Source organism: Tetrao urogallus (assembly GCF_951394365.1).
Source record: "Tetrao urogallus genome assembly, chromosome: 2".
NCBI classification, from domain to species: domain Eukaryota; kingdom Metazoa; phylum Chordata; class Aves; order Galliformes; family Phasianidae; genus Tetrao; species Tetrao urogallus.
In genome coordinates, this window is record NC_136814.1 from 39,658,621 (window position 1) to 39,677,901 (window position 19,281).

At 42.0% G+C, this 19,281-nt stretch overlaps 1 protein-coding gene across 1 annotated transcript in view; it reads right to left on the reverse strand.

The window, feature by feature from the left end:
• Window positions 1–464: 464 nt before the first annotated feature.
• PGBD5 (piggyBac transposable element derived 5) overlaps window positions 465–19,281 on the reverse strand; it is a gene marked incomplete at both ends in the record, with an annotated part of 66,100 nt that continues 47,283 nt past the window's right edge. Inside the window, 4 exon segments of the mRNA XM_079550511.1 lie at window positions 465–660; window positions 2,152–2,257; window positions 7,171–7,368; window positions 15,081–15,261. Coding sequence (XP_079406637.1) covers window positions 465–660; window positions 2,152–2,257; window positions 7,171–7,368; window positions 15,081–15,261 — 681 coding nt within the window.

The window sequence follows — 19,281 nt, forward strand, 5'->3', positions numbered from 1 at the left end:
TGGTTGGCACTCTCAACCACAGCCCATGGTACAGACTTACACTACTTGTCCTAGAATTGAGTAACTCCAAATAAGGTATAGAGTTCTACGCAATGCCCACCTGGGCCTGCTGAGCTATCTCAGCTTGTGGAAAGCACTGAGCCCAAGCATGACTTTACAAGATGACCCTGTTTAATGAATGGCATTGAGAGACAACTAATTTAAGTCCATTTCCAGTGTACAGATACCCACAGGGCATTCACATATGCAATTCTGTGTCAGCGTTTCTTGTGGCACTTTCTGCAGAACATGTTTACATCCAGCTGCTACTAGGAACAAAGTTTCCACCTCTCTAGTGGCATCACTTGGTGTTTTTGGATAAGGACAGCACTGGTGGCGTCAGAAGTTCTTTGCTTTGCTGTTGCAGGTGTGGTATTTTCTTCTGCTTACCTTCACATCCTGCCTATGCCTCCAAGAACGTTACATCAATGGGAAGGTGAAATGTCTTCCAAGCCCAGAAGCTCCTTTACAAGTCTTTCACCAAACTGTGCACGGCTATACCTCGTCACATGGTAGGCCTCTGACATCTTGTAGAGGATGTAGGCATTATTTATAGCAATGCTGATGGCAAACCAGAATACTTGCTGCCAGGTCTTGTTTGGTTTGTGAGAAATAAAATACCTACAAAGCCAAGAGAAAAGGCAACAAACAAACAAATAAACAAACAGTATTCAGCCATCACTTTCATCTGGAAGGCAAGAAATGACCCTAGAAGAAGATTATGCAAAAGGGAAGCAGAACCAGTACTTACTGCCAAGTGCAAGTATGATCTTCAAGAATTCCGTACTTTGCATTTGAAATCATTTACAGTTAGTTGCCTGTTTACTTTTGGAAATTTCTAGCAGTGTCCTTGTTTCAGGAGCCAAAACCTCAGCAGCATTCACCTCTGCACATAGCATCACAAAAACCTGATGCTATACTCCTAGAGCTTGCCTGTGACAAACACCCAAATGCTGGGAGCCATTGGTCTGAATCCCTTCAGACTGTAACTAAAATAAAAGATTCAGGCCCATTAGGCTACAATTTAGGGAATACTGCTGATGCCTCTCTCAATTATTCCAACTGTAAGAGAAAAATTATTTCTGCTGTTGTCAACAGTATGTGGGAGGATATGGGGGCAGAAACAGAGCATACAGTGCTGGTATGCAGAGCACCTCCTCTCCATAAGGCAGAAGAACTAGGACAGACTGACCACCTTATATTTAGGTTCTGACTAATTCTAGGATTACCAGAATATTCTCTTCAATGATTTTAGTAATCATTTAAATCTACTACCTAATCTCTTTTCATACTGCTTTCCACATACCCAATTCTTGCGACTTTGCTCAGATTAATTTAGAAAATCTCTGTTGCTTTTTCTCCTCAGTTTTCAGTTCGTGAAATCATCTGCATCTCACTGCTACACCCACAGCCAAGATTCCCCACTGCTGTTATACTTGTCTCTGTTTCTCCATTACATTAAGAGCTAGCAATGAGGACATCAAATGGAATCCAGGAGCCCAAATATCTATATTCTGTTCTCACAATCCACCTAGATTGGCTCTGTATTCGCAGCTGAGCGTCTTCGGGCTCAAGGTGGCTCAAATATCACCAAGACAGATCATCACCACCTGCTGATAGGAGTGGAGACTGAGCTACCCTGAGAGACTTGGAGACTTTTGCTGAAGTCTCAACCTAGCCTTGAATTTGATGTGGCCAAGAATAACATCTGCCTCTTGGCTCATCTTTCCAACTCCTCTTACAAGTCATTTTCAAGATGCTAAGAACATGAACTCGTAATTTTCTTTTTTGGATTGGTAGGTAGGTAGATAGAGCCAAAGCGAGAATGGCAGGTCTTTGAGATTATTCAAAAGGTGAAAGGAAGCAGTAAAAAATGCAATGTGCTTAATGATTAGTGCTCATTCATCTCTATACTCCTGCAGAGATTCTCTACAGTGCGTCTAGCAGTGCAGCTCTCACCACTGTGCAGAGCCAGATTCTGATCTTTGATTAGAACAAGAGTTTTGACAGAAATGAATTAAGTGAAAGCAGGACTGGGCTCACAGCTGCAGTTCAACATGGAGAAGAAATGAAAGAAAGAAACTCCCTCACCCCCAACCCCTTCTCACTTACTTGCTGTATTTGTCGTCGTATTTGCAGATATAGCTAAGGTGAGCAGCAAATGCTTCAACCGCCAAGGGGCATGGAATTTCTCCGCTTTTTCTCTTAATTATAACTCCTGCATCAATTAGAAATATAACAGTTTTAAATCCACACAGTAGGTGTAGCCATTGAAAGATACAGTTCACATACACTGAGCATTATAAAATAAATTTTTGCAAGTTTCTGTCCCAAAACCGGGACGTGGCCCCTCTGTTATCCAGAATGGAGATGCTAATTTGACATTTTTTTTCATTGATAGTACACTGAACAAGGGAAAAAGGAAGATAAATCAATATTTAGTTGGAGGTGAAAAGGTGTTACAGAGACAAATGTTCTCACCACGTTTCAGGCAGAAAAACCACTACCCTAGTCCTACAGTAGCCCACTACCAATAGTGCATTAGTTTCTCTTCTGCTAGTTCACAGTGAGTTGTGGTCAAATCTAGAGCTGTAACTTGATATTTCCTGCTTTGAGTTCTAATAGTCCTAAACAAGTCCCTTGAAATGAGATCCCTTCCTCATATCTCCCCTGAAGAACAAAAGCAACAGGACTTCCACTCCAGTGGGTGCTACTTGGCAGAAACAAAAAAAAAAACTAACAAAAAAAAAAGAGTAGCCTCAGTTTGTTTGGTGTGTCTTTCACTGGCCTCTTCCAACACTACCGCAGTATTTATGAGCCCAATGCTCTTCCAAGAAACTGCCCCAGCTCTTTCCTTTGTTACTCCAGTCTTCCATATCCTTCCCATTCAGCAGGGGTGGCTGTCTGTAGAAGGGAAGGATGAATGAAATAAATCTGTAGTACCTTACTGAGTCTGTTCCCTCATTTCCTCATTTTTGACTTCATATTCCTTCAGCATTTGATTGTCAGGTCTATACGGTATGGTCCATCTCTTGCTTCGCGGCTACAGATTACTGTCTAGGGATGATCCCTGCTCCCTGCTGGGCACAAGTGTTTTTCTAGAGAAGTAAAGGCTAAGCTGTATTGTTTCTCAGCATTGTTTTTTGGTACAGATATGATCCTGGGCTTCCTCACTTCTTCAACCTTCAAACTCCCATTTCCTTCCTTCTGCCAAGTCTTTTACAGTCATCCCTAAAATGCTCCTCACGTTTTGACTGCAGACTTCACCATTTCATTCCTTCAGCTGGAAGTCTCATTCCATCCATTATCTCTGTCAAGCTCCCTGTGCTGTCCTAGCTGGCAGGCTCTATTTTGAAGCAAGACTTGTGACACATACTAAATGTCATGTTACTACTGAGCCACGCAGCAATTTATTTGGGGTTTTTAAATTCTGATTTTTCATGAGTCAAGAACAATGTCACCTTTAAAACGCTCAACACTCTCACCTCTTCCCCTCCAGAACAGGGTGCAAATGTCCCCTCTCTTCTCCCACTCATCTTCCCTTGGAGAATTTATATTTCCTTGGCAATTTGCTTTGTATTCACTATCCTTAACAATGCATTGTGATGGCAACTATGTGGGCACCACACACTCCCTCTCACTTTCTACTGTATTCTGTGCAGCGTTCCTCTGTACTGAGAATATTACATAGCTTCATATGCACATTATTCTTACGGCCTTCTCTAGGCTTATTCCATAGCTACAAGGCAACCCCCTCGGAGCTGGGTCATTCATAGCTGCAGGTCTCTGTGGCAGGAAGCCCCAAGCAAGCTGACTCACCGGCACCTCAGATGAGTTATTTCCCCTCCTGGTCCTCCCCCAGCATCACTGTGCTCAGTCCTTGGCAGCCTTCCAGGGGAGAACACCGCCAGCGCTGCAGCCTGCGCCTGCCTTCTCCTGCCTGCCTGCCGCTCTGGTGCAGGCTGCTGGCATCAGCTTTAGGTTTGGATTGTTTCATGTTCCAAGTGCTATATGGCTTTTGATCTGGATGTAAATTTGTTACAGTTCTTTATCAGAGCTGCAGACAGGCAGCTTGGCACAAGGACTAATGTTCAAGGGCTTGCCTTCATTCCATCCTAAGTCTCACCATACTTGGACACAACCCCATGATTTCAATCTCAGAAAGAACGTGTGTAAATTTAAGGTTATAATCCTAGAGCTTCCCTGTCCTGAAACATATTTTTTAACATTCCGCATCTTACCCCAGACTTTCCATTTTTGCAATTAGAATTTTTTTCAGGAAAAAAAGATGTCAGCAGGCATTCCTCACTCCAGCTCCTCCAGGACTAAGAACCACACTGGGGCTTGCTTATCAAAGCAGTGTACACAAAAGCAATGCTTCCACATCTCCCATCTTTTTTTGGTTCCCGCTGTACAATCTTCAAGGCAGGGTGGGCAGAAAAGACATAGACAGCAAAGAGAAGCTAATGAGAGCTTCTCAGGGGACTGCAGCATTTGATACTGGCTGTGTCAGTAGGATGTTATTAGCAGCTGGCTCCTGATCATGCTTCGTTGTTGTCATTACCACTGTCTCCTCTCCAACTGCCTCTCCATGCTCCCCTTGTCTCCCTTTAGCTTTCTATCTAGTCCGTACTCCTAAGTGTTAAACCCTACATCAACCTTTTACCACCACCAGTTACTGGTGAGACCGTGTCACCTGCAGCTTTTTGGTCCTTGTTCTCTGCATGTGTAGCTCAAACATCATTTTTATCATTAGCTAATGTCTAATATATATATAGTTTCTAAGTAGAACTGGCATCTACGAAAGCTCTTCTCAGAAAGAAGCTACTTCTCCAAAGGATCTTGGGTTCAATAAGTTTTTGCTTAAACATAATACGCTCAAAAGAAAGCAGCCCAGCCCCCCTAATTGCAAAGAAGCTGATGTTTCCAGCTCTACATGCTGCCAAAGCCATGGGATTTTCACAGTCTCCAGCAGGCTGGGAACACTACACAACACCAGGGACCCTGAGGTTCCCTATTCCTTCCGTAGACCAGAAATCCCAGGATTCCCTGAGTTCCTGATCATCCTGCTGTGTGCAAGAGAGGTTGCTGCCTTCTCTGTTTTGCTTTGTTTAAAAATAAAAAAATAAAAGAGTAGAGAGGATTTTTGTTGTTTCTAGAACACAGCCCTGGAGATGTGTGGAAAGCCAGTTCCAGATCTTGAATGGAAAACAAAATGTGGCCATGTCACCCGGACAGGAAGGCTTGGACCAGCATATCACCTGGTTTATATTAAGGATAACTTTTTACTCTCTGGAAATTGCTTTTGACTTCTGCAGTACTGACACAAAAGAAAATTAAACTCAAGTTAAAACTTAAGGGAAATTAAGAAAACACTGAATTTTGTTCTAGGCAGAAAATTTGTACTTCACAGCAGACTAAAGAGGACTTTTTTTTTTTTTTTTTTTTTTGCAAAACTAAAGGAATAAGACTCATCTTTTAGCATCCAAGATGATGTATTATGACACACTGCTTCAAAACATCTATAATAAATAATGTGCTGCATCTAAGAATAGCACTCATAGATCAACGGTGACAAGAGTACTGCCCTCCAGTGCCTCTGGCTTGGTGGGATTTGCCCTCCAAGTATATGCAAGGTTTACCTTCCCTACTTTCCTTTAAATTGCAATACATAGCTCACTATTAGCTACACCTGCCTCTGTTCTCACTCTAGGTTTTGCTTTGTCCATCTTATCTTCTATGTTTTTATGTTTTGTTTTCATGGCCTCTCTACTCTCACTAACATTTATGCTCAATGTAGAAATCCACAATTTATTGTCAAGTAATCCCACTGGCTCCAGTCTCTGACTATTCCATGTAGGTTTCAGTCCCATTTACTCCTTACTCCTCTCCCACTTAACACATTTATTCAGCAGGTCTGTGCTTCAGGATTGCCTCAAGAACACAAATTTCTTCCTCCTCCATGTTTACATCATTTAGAGAAGACTTTGGTGGTCAAGTTGCCTTCAACCACTCTTGCTGCACTGACTTCAGAGATGCCAAATTAGAGGCAAGCAATCTGGTCTCTTACCCTCCTGCTGAACCTCCATCTGTTCTCAGACCTTCACTGGAGACTCTTTTCTCCCCAGCACAGCTCTGAAAAAACCTCTCAGTTTTCTGCTCTGATTCACCCTGAACTCTCTTGGCTGTCCCAGCAGGCATTTGAGGGCATGTGAGGTCTTATCCAACACATGCATAAGTCCTAACCAAAGAACCTTAAACCACTGGGAGGGCCACCATCAACTTCAGCCTCTCATGGCCCCTCTCTGAAAGGGGCAATTAGCTCTCCCTGTCACCAAAGCCCACCTACTGCATAGCTCGTGGCAGAGACGATGGTGGGGCTCAGAATGTGAGTCTCCCTGATGCCTGTGAATTGGTGGCTTTACACTTAGTGGTTTGTCTCAGACAGTTACACGTAATTCTGAGTAATAAAATGAAGAGAAACTGAAGCAACATTTCCACTGATGCAGATTTTCAAAGAGTTAAGTTGTCATGTTGTATCACATAGTTTCTAAGTTAAAATATTTATATATTTTTGAAATGGAAAAGATTTTAGTCATCAAGAAAGTTTTGGCCATCATTTGAACTATTCAAGTTATCTGTTTTCATTTCTTTTCATCAACTGCCAAAACTTCTGGCAAAAATACATTTGTTTGTGACTGTGTTTTTACTGGATAAAATAAATTAATTGTAGGACCTACTCTGAGTTTTAAGTGTATCACGTAATTCATTATTTTTTCTGCAGCAGCAATCCCACAAGATGTTTTGCAAATGTGACTAGTATAGCGTCATACAACAACACTCCCCTTCTCTGACCACCAGCAGAGATATTATCTTTATACCTAAAAGGATACAGTCTTTACCAGTACAGGCAAAGGATGCTGCATTAGCAAAAGGCTTTTTTAACCTTTGAATAGGAAAATATAATAGCTGTAAGAAGACACAAAGGGAAGTCATCACTACTGCAATCATTTCTCTAGGATATTATGATCAAGCTCTTTGTTCAGGCTTATAATCAAACTCCATGACTCATCTTGCCTTGTCACTTAAAGCATGTGCACTTTCCACACGAGCAGCAGGAATACTGCTTACCTTGTTGAACCGGTGAATAGGCGTTAGTCAGAAAACGGAAGTGCCCTTTGTTGTACCAGCAGATCAAGGACATGTTTCCCTTCATTCTTATTCTGTATTGTCCTCTGGACTGGGGAGTGTCAGGGTTGTTCAGCATGGATGGAGGTAGGCCTGTACAGTCACTCTTCCTGGCGCTCAGCAACCCACAGCAGTAAATTTCTGCATGTGAAAAAAGCACTTATTATCAGCAAAACATCACATGGACCCAAAAAGCAGGAGCAACGGAGCAAGTCCAACTGACCTGACTGAAAAACAGTTTGTCCTACAATGCTATAGTCCAACAAATACATCAGCCAATTGGCTTCTGCCTGCAGTACCTAACATTTGTGTCCATTCTGAATGGCTCTGGAAAATGAGACAAGTGCAGAAAGCCTGCTTTTAAGATGGAATGTACTGACATTTCCTGCACAGACACAGTGCAGTGACAAGGAGAAGAATGCAGGGTGTCTTCTCAATAATGACATCCATAACCCATGTAATATTCTTCACAACGTTTTAAATTGGACTGAAAAATACAAGCAGTGATATGTATTATGGAACAAATCAGAATTTATGATCCAAGAGACTCTTTCATGTTTAATTGAGAGAATAAATTGTGGAGGAAGCAAGGAGGGAAAGAAAGCTGTAACATCTTCGCTGGTAACTGAAATCTCATACGTTGCTCCTATTATACCTTTCATAATATACACAGCTGATAAACTCTGGTTTAATCTGCTGCTTCACTGTGCCGTCCAGTTCTTGTTCTTTATCTTGGCATTTCTTGCACATGGGTAATCTAGTTTATTAAAGAAATCATGGATAAGCATTTAAGAACTACTGAAACCATGGGCCAGTTAAAAAAAAATGCACGCTCTAAATGATAGAGAAAATGGAAACACAAAGTTTCATGAGAGCAGATTTTAGGGAAAGGAGACAAAAGCCCTGTGGTAGGTTTTCTTTGGTTGGTCATCAGGTTCACACCAAGTCACAGTCTCACTCTCCTCCTCAGCAGGAGAGGGAGAGAACATACAATGGACAAGCTCATGAGTACAGGGTACCAGGTAGTACCAGTACCAGGTAGGTCATTCATCAGTTACTGTCACAGGCAAAATGAACTTAGCCTGGGGAAGATTAATCTGACAACTGATAACAGAGTAGGGTTGTGAGAACTAAAACCAAATGATATGCTCCCCTCACAGCCCTTTATTCCCAGGCTCATCTTAGCTCCTATTTCTCCTCCTGAACAACATCCAATGCCACAAAGTACATCTCAGTGCAGCCAGGTAGGAATAGACAAGACTTTGAAACTAAATTAATGATGAAAATGCTTGAACTTCTCACTAGGTCATGAAATAATAATGGTCTGCTTTCAAGGAGAAGGAGATCTTCTTGAGCAAGTTAATTAAACTCGAGGAAATCTTGGATAGAAATTTCTTCAGTGTCCCTAGGCTTTGCTTTAATCCACCTGCACTGAAAAAATGGATGGGCATGGAAGTAGGTGACATCTGTGTACATCATTCATATGGCAGCTGAAGTCTGCAGTAGTCTGAAGCTAATATGTCAGTTAAGACCATTTAATCAATTTTTTCATTGTGCTTAATTTTCCACAATGGATAATTGGATATCCTTAAAGGGGAAATGCTATGACAGGTTACAGTTTCTGGATTCCAAAGAGCATTACTGCATTCTTGGATTTCCACTCACATGACTCTTCTGCTTCTGTCTGTCTGCCTGTAACAATGCAAGTTCTTGAGGGCAAGTACAGCCTTTGCCCTTGGTTCATATAGAGCCTGGCATTCTAAGCATACTCAGCAGCTAGGGTTCACAAACATTAATGGAATACTGATACAGTAATAGCAAATACTCAAGGATTCATCTAGTTTTTGTGGGCACATCTATGAGGATCTAAGACTTTTCCATCAGAAACATAAGAGACTCACGTCAGAAGAAGGTCAACCAACACAGCACTGGAGCTTATTCAGAAAGAGGAAGGCACTTGATTGGTTATTTCTAAGGAAAGAAATCAATCCTTGGAAATCTATATTTTCCCTCTACAAAAGAGAAGAAAAGCCTGATGGCAACAGGCCTAGAATCAATATAGGAGGAATTGCACCTGCTTTTTTTTTTTTTTTTTTTTCTTCTGTTAAATATCTTGCTTTAAGGTACGCAAATACTGTAGAGGTCATGGAGGTCATGTTCCCGCAAACATAGGTTTAACATATTAAATTTTTAAAAAGCTTTCTTCTAGCCAATAGTAAGACTTTCCTGCTCTAATAACACACGAGCCTGAGAATTTTCCTGAGCTGCCTAAGGTTTATGACTCACTGAAGGGTGATACTAACTCTCTCCAGGAGACTGCAGCAGTATAAAACCAAGCCAATAACTACATTATTGCGCTAGAGCTTCAAAATAGTAACAGACAACTCTGAAATCCCATAATAATTAATTGCAGCTTTCCCTTTAGCTCAGGCGGTAAGCCTGGAGAAAGCCTTCAGCAGATATTTCAATCCTCACACAGAATAATGGGAACCATTTCCTGTCTCAGAAGCACACAGCATAACCTCCCTGCTACACAGCACAGAAAGGCTCAATCAATACTTCTGAGATATACTGGTGTCTCTCATCATGGATGACACCCTTAATCTACAGAATTTTTAAAAAACACCCAATTACTATAGCAATAGAAGCAATAAAAATTAAGCCCATCTGGATCAATGAAGTTTTTGCATGTAATTAAGTCCAAATCACAACAGGTGTTTGCTGCGTGCACAGGAGACAAGGAGATAGGCTCCCCACCAGTCTTAAACAGTAACTGTATAGAAATGCAAGCACCTAAGCTAGCATGGGCTATTAAAGCAAAAAGAGAAAGTGTGGCAGAGTGACCCAGGTTCATTCCCGAGGTCTCCAGGCCAGAGAGAGCTTGCTTGGAAGCCTATTCAGTGCTGCAAATGATACCATCTGCAGAAGTATCCAGGCTAAAGTCAGTTCAAGCAGAAGTACGCATTTTTCAACCATATATCCTGCATGCAACACTGGGTCATGTTAGAGCCAGGGCAACTCAGGGGCCTGTTGGAACAAGGAGATGTGAGCTTGCTTAAATCCATGTGCTTGGTGTTACAGAACCCTGCAACAATTCTGTGAGCACCATGGACATCCAGCTGTCTGCTCCTGCAGCTTGAGTCCAAGTGCTCTGCAGTACAGAGCCAGCTGCTCCTGCTGGTTTAGAAAGCACAACAGGGATTTTTAGGGTTCATATCCTCAAGGGAAACATAAGGCATCAGGATGTGCTGTCCTCTGTAGGGAACAACACTTTTGCTTTGAGGAGTGAAAAGGAATATGTGCTATGAATGACTATCACAGCAAATAACAGCAGCTGTCTGCTCAAAGAACAGAGAATTTGGGGCATTTCAGTGCAGGTTTCCAGTTCTATTCAGAGGCCAGAAAAAGAAATGTTTTGAATGTTCCTTGAAAAAGAAAACGAATCTATTCAGGTTTTAGATTTTGAAATAGACCAAAGTTCCCAGTCTTATTTTTTGAAGTTTTCTCATCTCTTGGTATCTCCAAAGACCTTTGAATTACATTCATTGATATCCCTTTATATTACTTGATGCGTATTCTTACTGTTGTACAACAAACGTGCTACATAGCAGGCTTTCTAAAAAGAACATTGTGATTTTTGCAGGAATGTATGTGGGGCATAGGGAAAACTAATGGCATTTATAGTTCCACAAAAGTATTCATAGGATCGTAGGACCCAACAGATTATAGGATAATTCAGGTTGGAAGGCAACTTAGGAGGCCTTCAGTCCAAACCCCTACTGAAAGCAGAGTGAGCTCTGAGGGCAGACAGGTCTGCTTTATCTTGTTTGGGATTGAAAACTTCCAAGGATGTAACTCCTCTCCAGGCAGCCTGCTTCACTGTCCTCAGAAAATCCTCAAATCTAATCTGAGCTAATTCTTTCGTTCCGCTTACGTCTTGTATCTCTCATCTTTTTATAATGAACTACTGAAGAACTGGCTCCATCCTCCCGACAACCTCCCCAGGGTACGGGAAGGCTGCTTTTGGGTCCCTCCCAAAGCCTTCCCTTCTCTGGGCTGAGCAAGCACAATCCCCTTCTTGGAGTGGAACATGTGGTCCAGCATTCATCAGCTTGGTGGCTGAGTCCAGACTTCTCTGTCTGCCTCTCTCCAAATGTACAGCCAATGCAGCAGGATCCCAACAGGTGCTGGCAACACATTTCTTGTTCTGCAGTACAGTCAGTACTCTACTTCTCCTCCAGAACTCCTACTGATTCTACCAGCGCTTGGCATCTGATCTCTCATAGTTTATCACAGTCCTTCTACTTCAACACTACCAAACCTGCGAGTGAACACCTAGTATCCCATGGTAATCACAAACAATCCCACATCCTTATTAAACAGACACACTCTTGTTATATAAAGAAGGTCACAATGAGTGTGACCTTCTTTATATAAAAAGTACAAGCAGTGCATTGGCGATGGGAGCCTGGGAAGAATCTAGGGATCCTGTCCAAATGTGCAGGGATGGGGTCAGGAAAGCTAACATGCAGATGAAATCTGCTCCATGGGGCTAGATATCCAAGGGTTCTGAAGGAACTCGCTTATGTGGTCACCAAAGCACTTTCCATCATATTTGCAAAATCACGATGGTCAGGCAAAGTCCCTGCTGACTGGAAAAAGGGAAACATCACTCCCATTTTTAAGAAAAGGAGAAAGGATGACCTGGGGAACTATAGGCCAGTTACACTCACCTCTGTGCCTGGAAAGATCATAAGTGGATCCTCCTAGAAGAGATGTTAAGGCATATGCAAGATGTGGAGAAGATCCGAGACAGCCAGCATGCCTTTACCAAGGGCAAATCATGCCTCACCAATCTGGTGGCCTTCTATGAAGAAGTGATGGCACAGGTGAACAAAGGGAAAGGCAACTGATGTCATCTACCTGCACTTCTGCAAGGCCTTTGACATGGTCCCCCTCATCACATCCTTCTCTCTAAATTGTAGAGATATATGAATTTGAAGCCTGGGCTGCTAGGTGGATAAAGAATTGGTTGGACTATCACAGCCAGAGGGTCATTGTCAATAGCTCTACATCCATGTGTAGGCCAGTCACAAATGGTGTCTCCCAAGGGTCCATCTTGGGACCAGTGGTCTGCAACATCTTTATCAATAACACAGACAGAGGGATTTAGTGAACCCTCAGCACGTTTGCTGCTGAAACCAAGGTGAGTAGTGCAGTTGGCACAATAGAAGAGAGGGACAGCAACCAGTGGGACCTGGACACATTTGAAAAGTGGGCACACGAGAATCTAATAAGGTTTAACAAAGCAAGTACAAGGTGCTGCATTCGGGTTGAAGCAAGTACAGACTGGAAGAAGAACTCAGAGAGAGCAGCCCTGTGGAGAAGGACTTGGGAGTCCTCACAGATGAAAAGCCAGGGATGAGCCAGCAGTGTATGCTTGCAGCCCAGAAGGCCAACTGTATCCAGGGCTGCATCAAAAGAGAGGGGACCAGAAGGGCAAGGAAGGGGATTTTCCACTTCTACTCTGCCCTTGTGAAGCCCCATTTGGAGAACCATGTCTAGGCCTGGAGCCCCTGGCAGGGGAAGGATGCAGAGCTGTTGGAGTGGGTCCAGAGGAGGGCCACGAAGATGATCAAAGAGCAGGAGCCCTTCACCTGTGAAGAAAAGCTAAGGGAGCTGGGCTTTTTAGCTTGGAGAAGGCTATGGGCAGACCTCATTGCAGCCTTCCAGTACTTGAAGGGAGCTTACAAGCAGGAGGAGGACCAACTTTTTACATGATCCGATAGCAATAGGACAATGGGGAATGGCTTTAAACTAAAAGAGGGGAGATTTAGGTTAGATGTTAGGAATAAATGCTTTATTCAGAGGGTGGTAAGGCACTGGAATTATAGATGTCCCTTCTCTGGAGGCATTCAAGGCCAGGTTGGATGGGGCCCTGGGCAGCTTGATCCAATGGTTGGCAACCCTGCCCAAGGCAGGTGGTTTGGAACTAAATGATCTTTAAGGTCCCCTCCAACCTAAGCCATTCTATGATTGCATGATATAGGAATTCCAAGATATTTTTCAGAGCCAGTAAGGGAAGTGATGGAGTGTACCAGATCAGAGATTTAATTTTGCAAGCAGCTGCTGAATATTGTAAACGTCTCAGGAAGCAGAATAACAAATCATGAGTCAAACTGAGATCAATATAGTAATGGAATATTGGATGAAATAATAAGTCCAAATTGCATGTGGTAAAAACATTATTACTGAATGTTCTACCTGCTAGAAACTGTTAATTAGAATTACCTGCTCAGTGTAAAGCCCACGAGTAATATACCTCTGTAAACAATGTGAATTATCTGTAAATAGACAACATGCAACTGGTTTTACCTTTTCCTCTGGGGTTACGGACTAACAGGGTCATGCCATATTTGTTTTTTTCCTTTCCCAGCTGAGGAGAAACAGTGTGACTCTTTGTCTGTCACTCTTCATGCTTAAACCTGACACATTTCATGTGCAAGGAGCATGTGGGATATCCTGTACTTTTTCTGACCAGTCATTTTCCATTCCAGCTTTGTTAGCCTTAAAAATGTAATGGTTATAACCAGTCATTTTCTGGAGAAGATTAATTCCAATGCACCATAGATATGTCCAACTTTTTCCCATATGGCTGTTTACAGCATTTGGAAAATTAACAACTTCTTTTGTGATAATACACTGGTATTCTGTGAGCTTCCAGTTTACCTAAAATAACTCAGGTGCTAAATTCTGCATCTGAGACAGCCCTCAGTGCCAGTGCAGTTTGAAGTACTGGACTGAGGGGCTCAACTACAGCACTGGTATAGCTGACTGGTATGCTTGTTTCAGATGCAAATCAAAATATTGTCTCAATCCCGAGTTGTTCCCTTTGCTTTAGAGCACGTTGCATTACAATAATGGCAGAGGTGGGTTTAAGCTTCTGCAATGGAAAACATGCCAAAACCAAAAGTCAGTCATCAGCCATGAGTCGAAAAGGGGAACAGCCCTGTAGCCCCCTATAGATTATATTCTCAAGTGTTTCACGTACCACAATGACCCTGAAAGGCTGTGCTGACTGAACAACTAGCTGAGAATTATACTGAGATGACTTTTACCTGATTGCCAGAGTGCAAGAGCCTATAATTCAAGGGGAGTCACAAGTCTTTAGCATCTCTGAAAGCAAGGTAACATGCAGCTATTTCATATAAGGTGAAGAGGCATTTGACAGAAAGGATGTCTCGAGGATACTCTCTGCACTAGCAAGATATTGACTAGAGGAGCCACACTGGTGTAATGAAGAGCATTTTCCTGGCAAATGCAGAGTTCATTATGCTTTCCAAATACCAACTTTTCTACTAAGGCTTATTTGTACAAGCAAAAAGCTGAACTATGCTAGGGCTTTTGCAACAACATAAAATTATCACCCCAAGAAGTCACATCTAACTGATACTAAACTAGCAAGGACTTTAAAGACACATCTTCAAGGATTCATTGCATCCCTAGCCTTTTAGCAACAGGAACAGAAAAATCACAGGCAAATAGGGAAATGCCTTGAAAAGTCCCGTAGGTCATACAGAAGATCAAACCTCACATTTCTAAGGCAAAGTCCAAAAGCCAGGACTTTAAATACCCTCATTTTAGCTTGGAAATTTTGAAGATCATAGATGGAAATTAAAAATCACTCTTCATAGTACCTTTCCATAAATGAGATCTCTTCTGAGGGATGACTAACTTATCCATACATGGAATTGAGATCTCACTGAAGCCTTTTGGGAGGTTCTTTTTAATTCAGTGGCAGGAGGCCCTTAGGCCTGTTATCATTAAAACACAGTGAGTCACTCAATACACACCTTGCTTCTCAAATTCTTCAAAGAGATTGAGGCTGGTAATGCTTGGGCCAGTGAAGATAATGTAGTTCTTCCCAGAGGCATTCTGACAAAGGCTTTTGGCCACCATACTGTGCAGTTGTGGCTTGTTCTTCAAAGCATCCAGCCCGTCAGCACCACTGCCTTCTTTGAGATGGACGTAAATCTTAAAGGAGAAGGAGAGAGAAAAGACAAAAGATTATAATGAATCCAGAGGCACAGGAAGCAGATGCAATGGCTAGTGCATCAGCTCAAAGAGAGACAATGCGAAGACCAAGGCAGAAGATACTCTTAATAATCTGCAAATATCTAAAGCACAGGTGTTCCAGTCTTTGGACTTATTTTAGCCACACTGATTGAAGAGGAACTGTCTTGAGTCATGTACAAAATATATAACTAATGTATATAAATAACAAAACTTTTATTTTTTATTTTTTATTAAAACATTAATAAAGTGGACAATAAAAAAATAAAACTAGCAGACCGAGCACAAATGACCTAAAGGCTCTTTTGAGGAGCTGTTATTTTAAAACTACCCTAGTCTAGCTTTTGTAGCTACCAATAAACATAGTGTCAGTTTTAGGGCTTCCTGATGTTCCTGTCACTGTTGTGCAGTTGGAAGACTGTTTGCTTGGCAAGAAAAAAATCTGAAGTCATAGAAAAGATTACGTGTTCTACTGAGTCTTTATAGGCTTTACTGCTGCCAGCAAAAGGAGAGTACAGAATCTTCAGTTCCAAAAAGGCTTTACAAGATGACCAAAAGGAAATGGCCCATGAGCTTCCCTGCAGTAATATTCTGATTTATTTTTGTTGGCAGCAGTCACTTAAGCTGCAATACAAGTGTATGTGCATCCCCATAAATGAGAGGAGCCAGCAGTATACATGCTTAACCAGCCAGAACATCCTAATCAAACTCTCCAGGCGCAGCACTAAATCAGAGATCCTTTTAGACCAGGATTTGGAGACAATCCACCAAAACAGGCTGAACCAGGAAGCAGAGTACAGTGCAATATGCTGCTTTTAATAATGAAATGTCTAGCTCATTTGCAGCAGGCTGCAGTTGCTTTAGCATGTGTTCTGCTGCTGTGCAACTCACATGGCTACACATTTCAAGAGAGTTGCCACCATCACCTGCAGGTGGACATACATGTTAGAGAGCGGGAACATTTACACTCAGTAATGTGAACAAAGCATAATTAACTGAACACAGCAGAGTTAGCATACTCACACCAACTGAAAGAGCACTGAAATAAAGCTCCTCCTTCACTCCTATAAATGATCCCTCTAGAAGAGGAGACTTCTGCACTACTATGTGCTTTCTGCCTCTGCGTGACCTTTCCTTTGTACAGAAGCCTTCAATTTTATTTCACTGGAAGTATTTCACAAGTGTAATTTTCACTAAAGTTCAACATCCATCAAATTGAACTCAGTGTCTGACCTTTATCTTGTTGTGAAATTCAAGAGAAATTACTTGCTGGGAAGAGGAATGAGAAGACGCAGACCCCGTATTCAGTCATTCAAACAGCACTGTAACTCCAAGCTACTTTCAAAGATTTAAATACACACAAATGCTTATTTTCTGAAAAAGCTGTCCAGGTACATCTATGTGATTTTGGCTCTGAAACATTCATAGAATCACAGAATGGCTTGGGTTGGAAGGAATCCCAAGGACCATCCAGTTTCAAACCCCTGCCACAGGCAGGGCCACCAACTTCCATATCTAGTACTGGACCAGGCTGCCCAGGGCCCCATCCAACCTGACCTTCAACAACTTCAGGAATAGGGCATTCACAGCCTATCTGGGCAGCCTGTTGCAGCTCCTCACCCCTCTTTGTGAAGAACTTCCCCCTGAAATCTTTTAGGAATTCCAGAATTTCCCCTCTTCAAATCTTTTAGGAATTTGGGCTGGACTCATTGACCTCTGGACATCCCTTCCAGCCTCTGCAATTCTGTGATTCTGTGAATTTCAGAAAATTTCAGGAATTTCAGCTTCTCTCTGAAGCTGAAACTTTCTCAGTATTCAAGTGTAGGAAAAAGGAATTGTAGTTTGTTTGTTGGAGTGATGTATTCAAAATGAGTGTTTGCTAAACTTGCTTGAGAACGCAGCCATTCAGAATACACAATGTTGCTTTCCTGCATATTTATCTTACTAACATACTCCTTCATAAAAGAAACTTCTTTATAGTGCTCAGAGAATAAAAATTCTTGTATGTTCGCAATAGTGCTCTCTGTAATTTTTTATTATCTCAATGATCTTAGAGAGGGACAAAATTAAATTAAACAGCTTCTCCCTATTTTAGATGTTGCATCTCCCAGCACTGGTATTCCAGACATATTAAGATAATATTCCCTAGCTATTCATTCATCATGAAATAGACCCTGGAGGAATGTGTTACGTATAAAACCTCTGAGAAATGATACATGATCTGTATTCTGAAGTAAACGATGTGCTAAAGAACAGAGATGGTGCCAGGATAAACACACACTAATTCCAGAAGTGTAAAGCATATCTTAAAAGAAAGTCTTAACTACACATTATTTATATATAAAAAAAGTATATATAAACCCTCTTTTGATAAAGATAGTTCTTAGACGAGGACACAGGCAGAAATATTCATAGATTCTCTGACCATCCTCCATTCACTTCTGAAAGCTGTCAAATTTGTGCTTTCTTCAATGCTAAGCTTAGGACTAATTAATTACAGTAAGTTATTTAGATTATTAAATAGAACTCAAGAGAGCAGCTTAATGGTGGAACACATACAAAGGGCAGATTGTTCCAGTTTTACAACAAAGGTTGTGCATGGTGTCAAGGTTTATTGGTATCAAAATTAAGATTAGTTAGTAGTGCACCAGCAGAGAGACCACACAAATAGCCCTTAAAAATCTACAGACAAAGAGGTGAAGAGGACACAAAAAAGCTGCAAACAGACTAGTTCTGACCTTGGGTTAGCAGCTGAGCTGAAAACAAAGCAGGCATCTCTAAGCCCAGGAAAATGCTCTGCACTTTCCCTGCCCTACTGCAGTAAGACCAAACCACCCAAGAGACTCTGCAACTCCATGCTCACTTTGTGCTCCCTGCAGAGGCCCATGCCACGGGATGAGACAATCTGCTGGCACTGGTGGGTGCCCCAACTGCTCCTTTACTATGGGCTGCTTTGGGACTGAAAGTAGCTTCTCTGAAGAACATGTCCCCACTTATTCTTTTCATACCCGGATGCTACATATTCCATATGTTCTGTAAGCAGAGCTAACGTCTGGCACCCTTCCTTTGGGCTTCCCTCTGAATCGAGGGTCCCTGTTATGGTCTCATGGTGATTCTCTTTCCCTTTCACTCTGTTTACTTCCCCGTGTCCTTTTCCCGAACATCCACATCTACTGCTGGACATTCCCTCCTCCTCCAATGTTAAAATACATACTCCTTTTTTCTCCTTGGGCACTTCCTTGCATACACAAGCACAGCCTTTGTTCTAGGCACAATTTTTCTTGTTTTGGAAAATCATCATTCAAAGCTTTGCTGTGTTCAGCTCTGCTGGGAGGATGGGTGATGGCAGCATAATGTTGGAAGGCACTAAGGCTGCTGTGAAACTGTGGCTGGGTACAGACAGCTGGCAAAAGCATAGCTTCAAATATCCTTCCAAGTATCTAGGATTCCATATGGCCTTTACTTTTCTTCTCATCTTTCCATCCAGCCTATTTCATTCTATCTCAAATCATACAGACCCTCACCGCTGAAGCCCACAGCATTCTCCTCACCTTCGGTAATTAATTACTTGAGCTATTTAACATTTAGCAGTATGCAGACAAAGCACAGAATTGCCAGAAATTGACTGTAGGACCTTCACAGGCACAGTCAGAAGCTGCTGCACCAAAAGTATTTGTTAAACCATTCACCAGAGCTGCTGGTTTGCCTTGGGACAGCATCAGAGCTTTGTGCCCCCTTGATGCGCTTTAACAGGAAAGCATCATCAGAAGTACAGGCTTGACAACTGCTGCTGGACAGCAGATGGAGATGTTGGCAGTAACATCCTTTGCTTCTGCAGGTGACAGTCAAAGCAATATCTCTCAAATGTCTGCAGAGATCACATTTACTGTGTAGCTCTTTCTAGTTGATAGTGATCCATTCAGTCTACAACAGCAAATGGGATAATTTCTGCACATGTAACATCATTTCTCTTAAAGACAA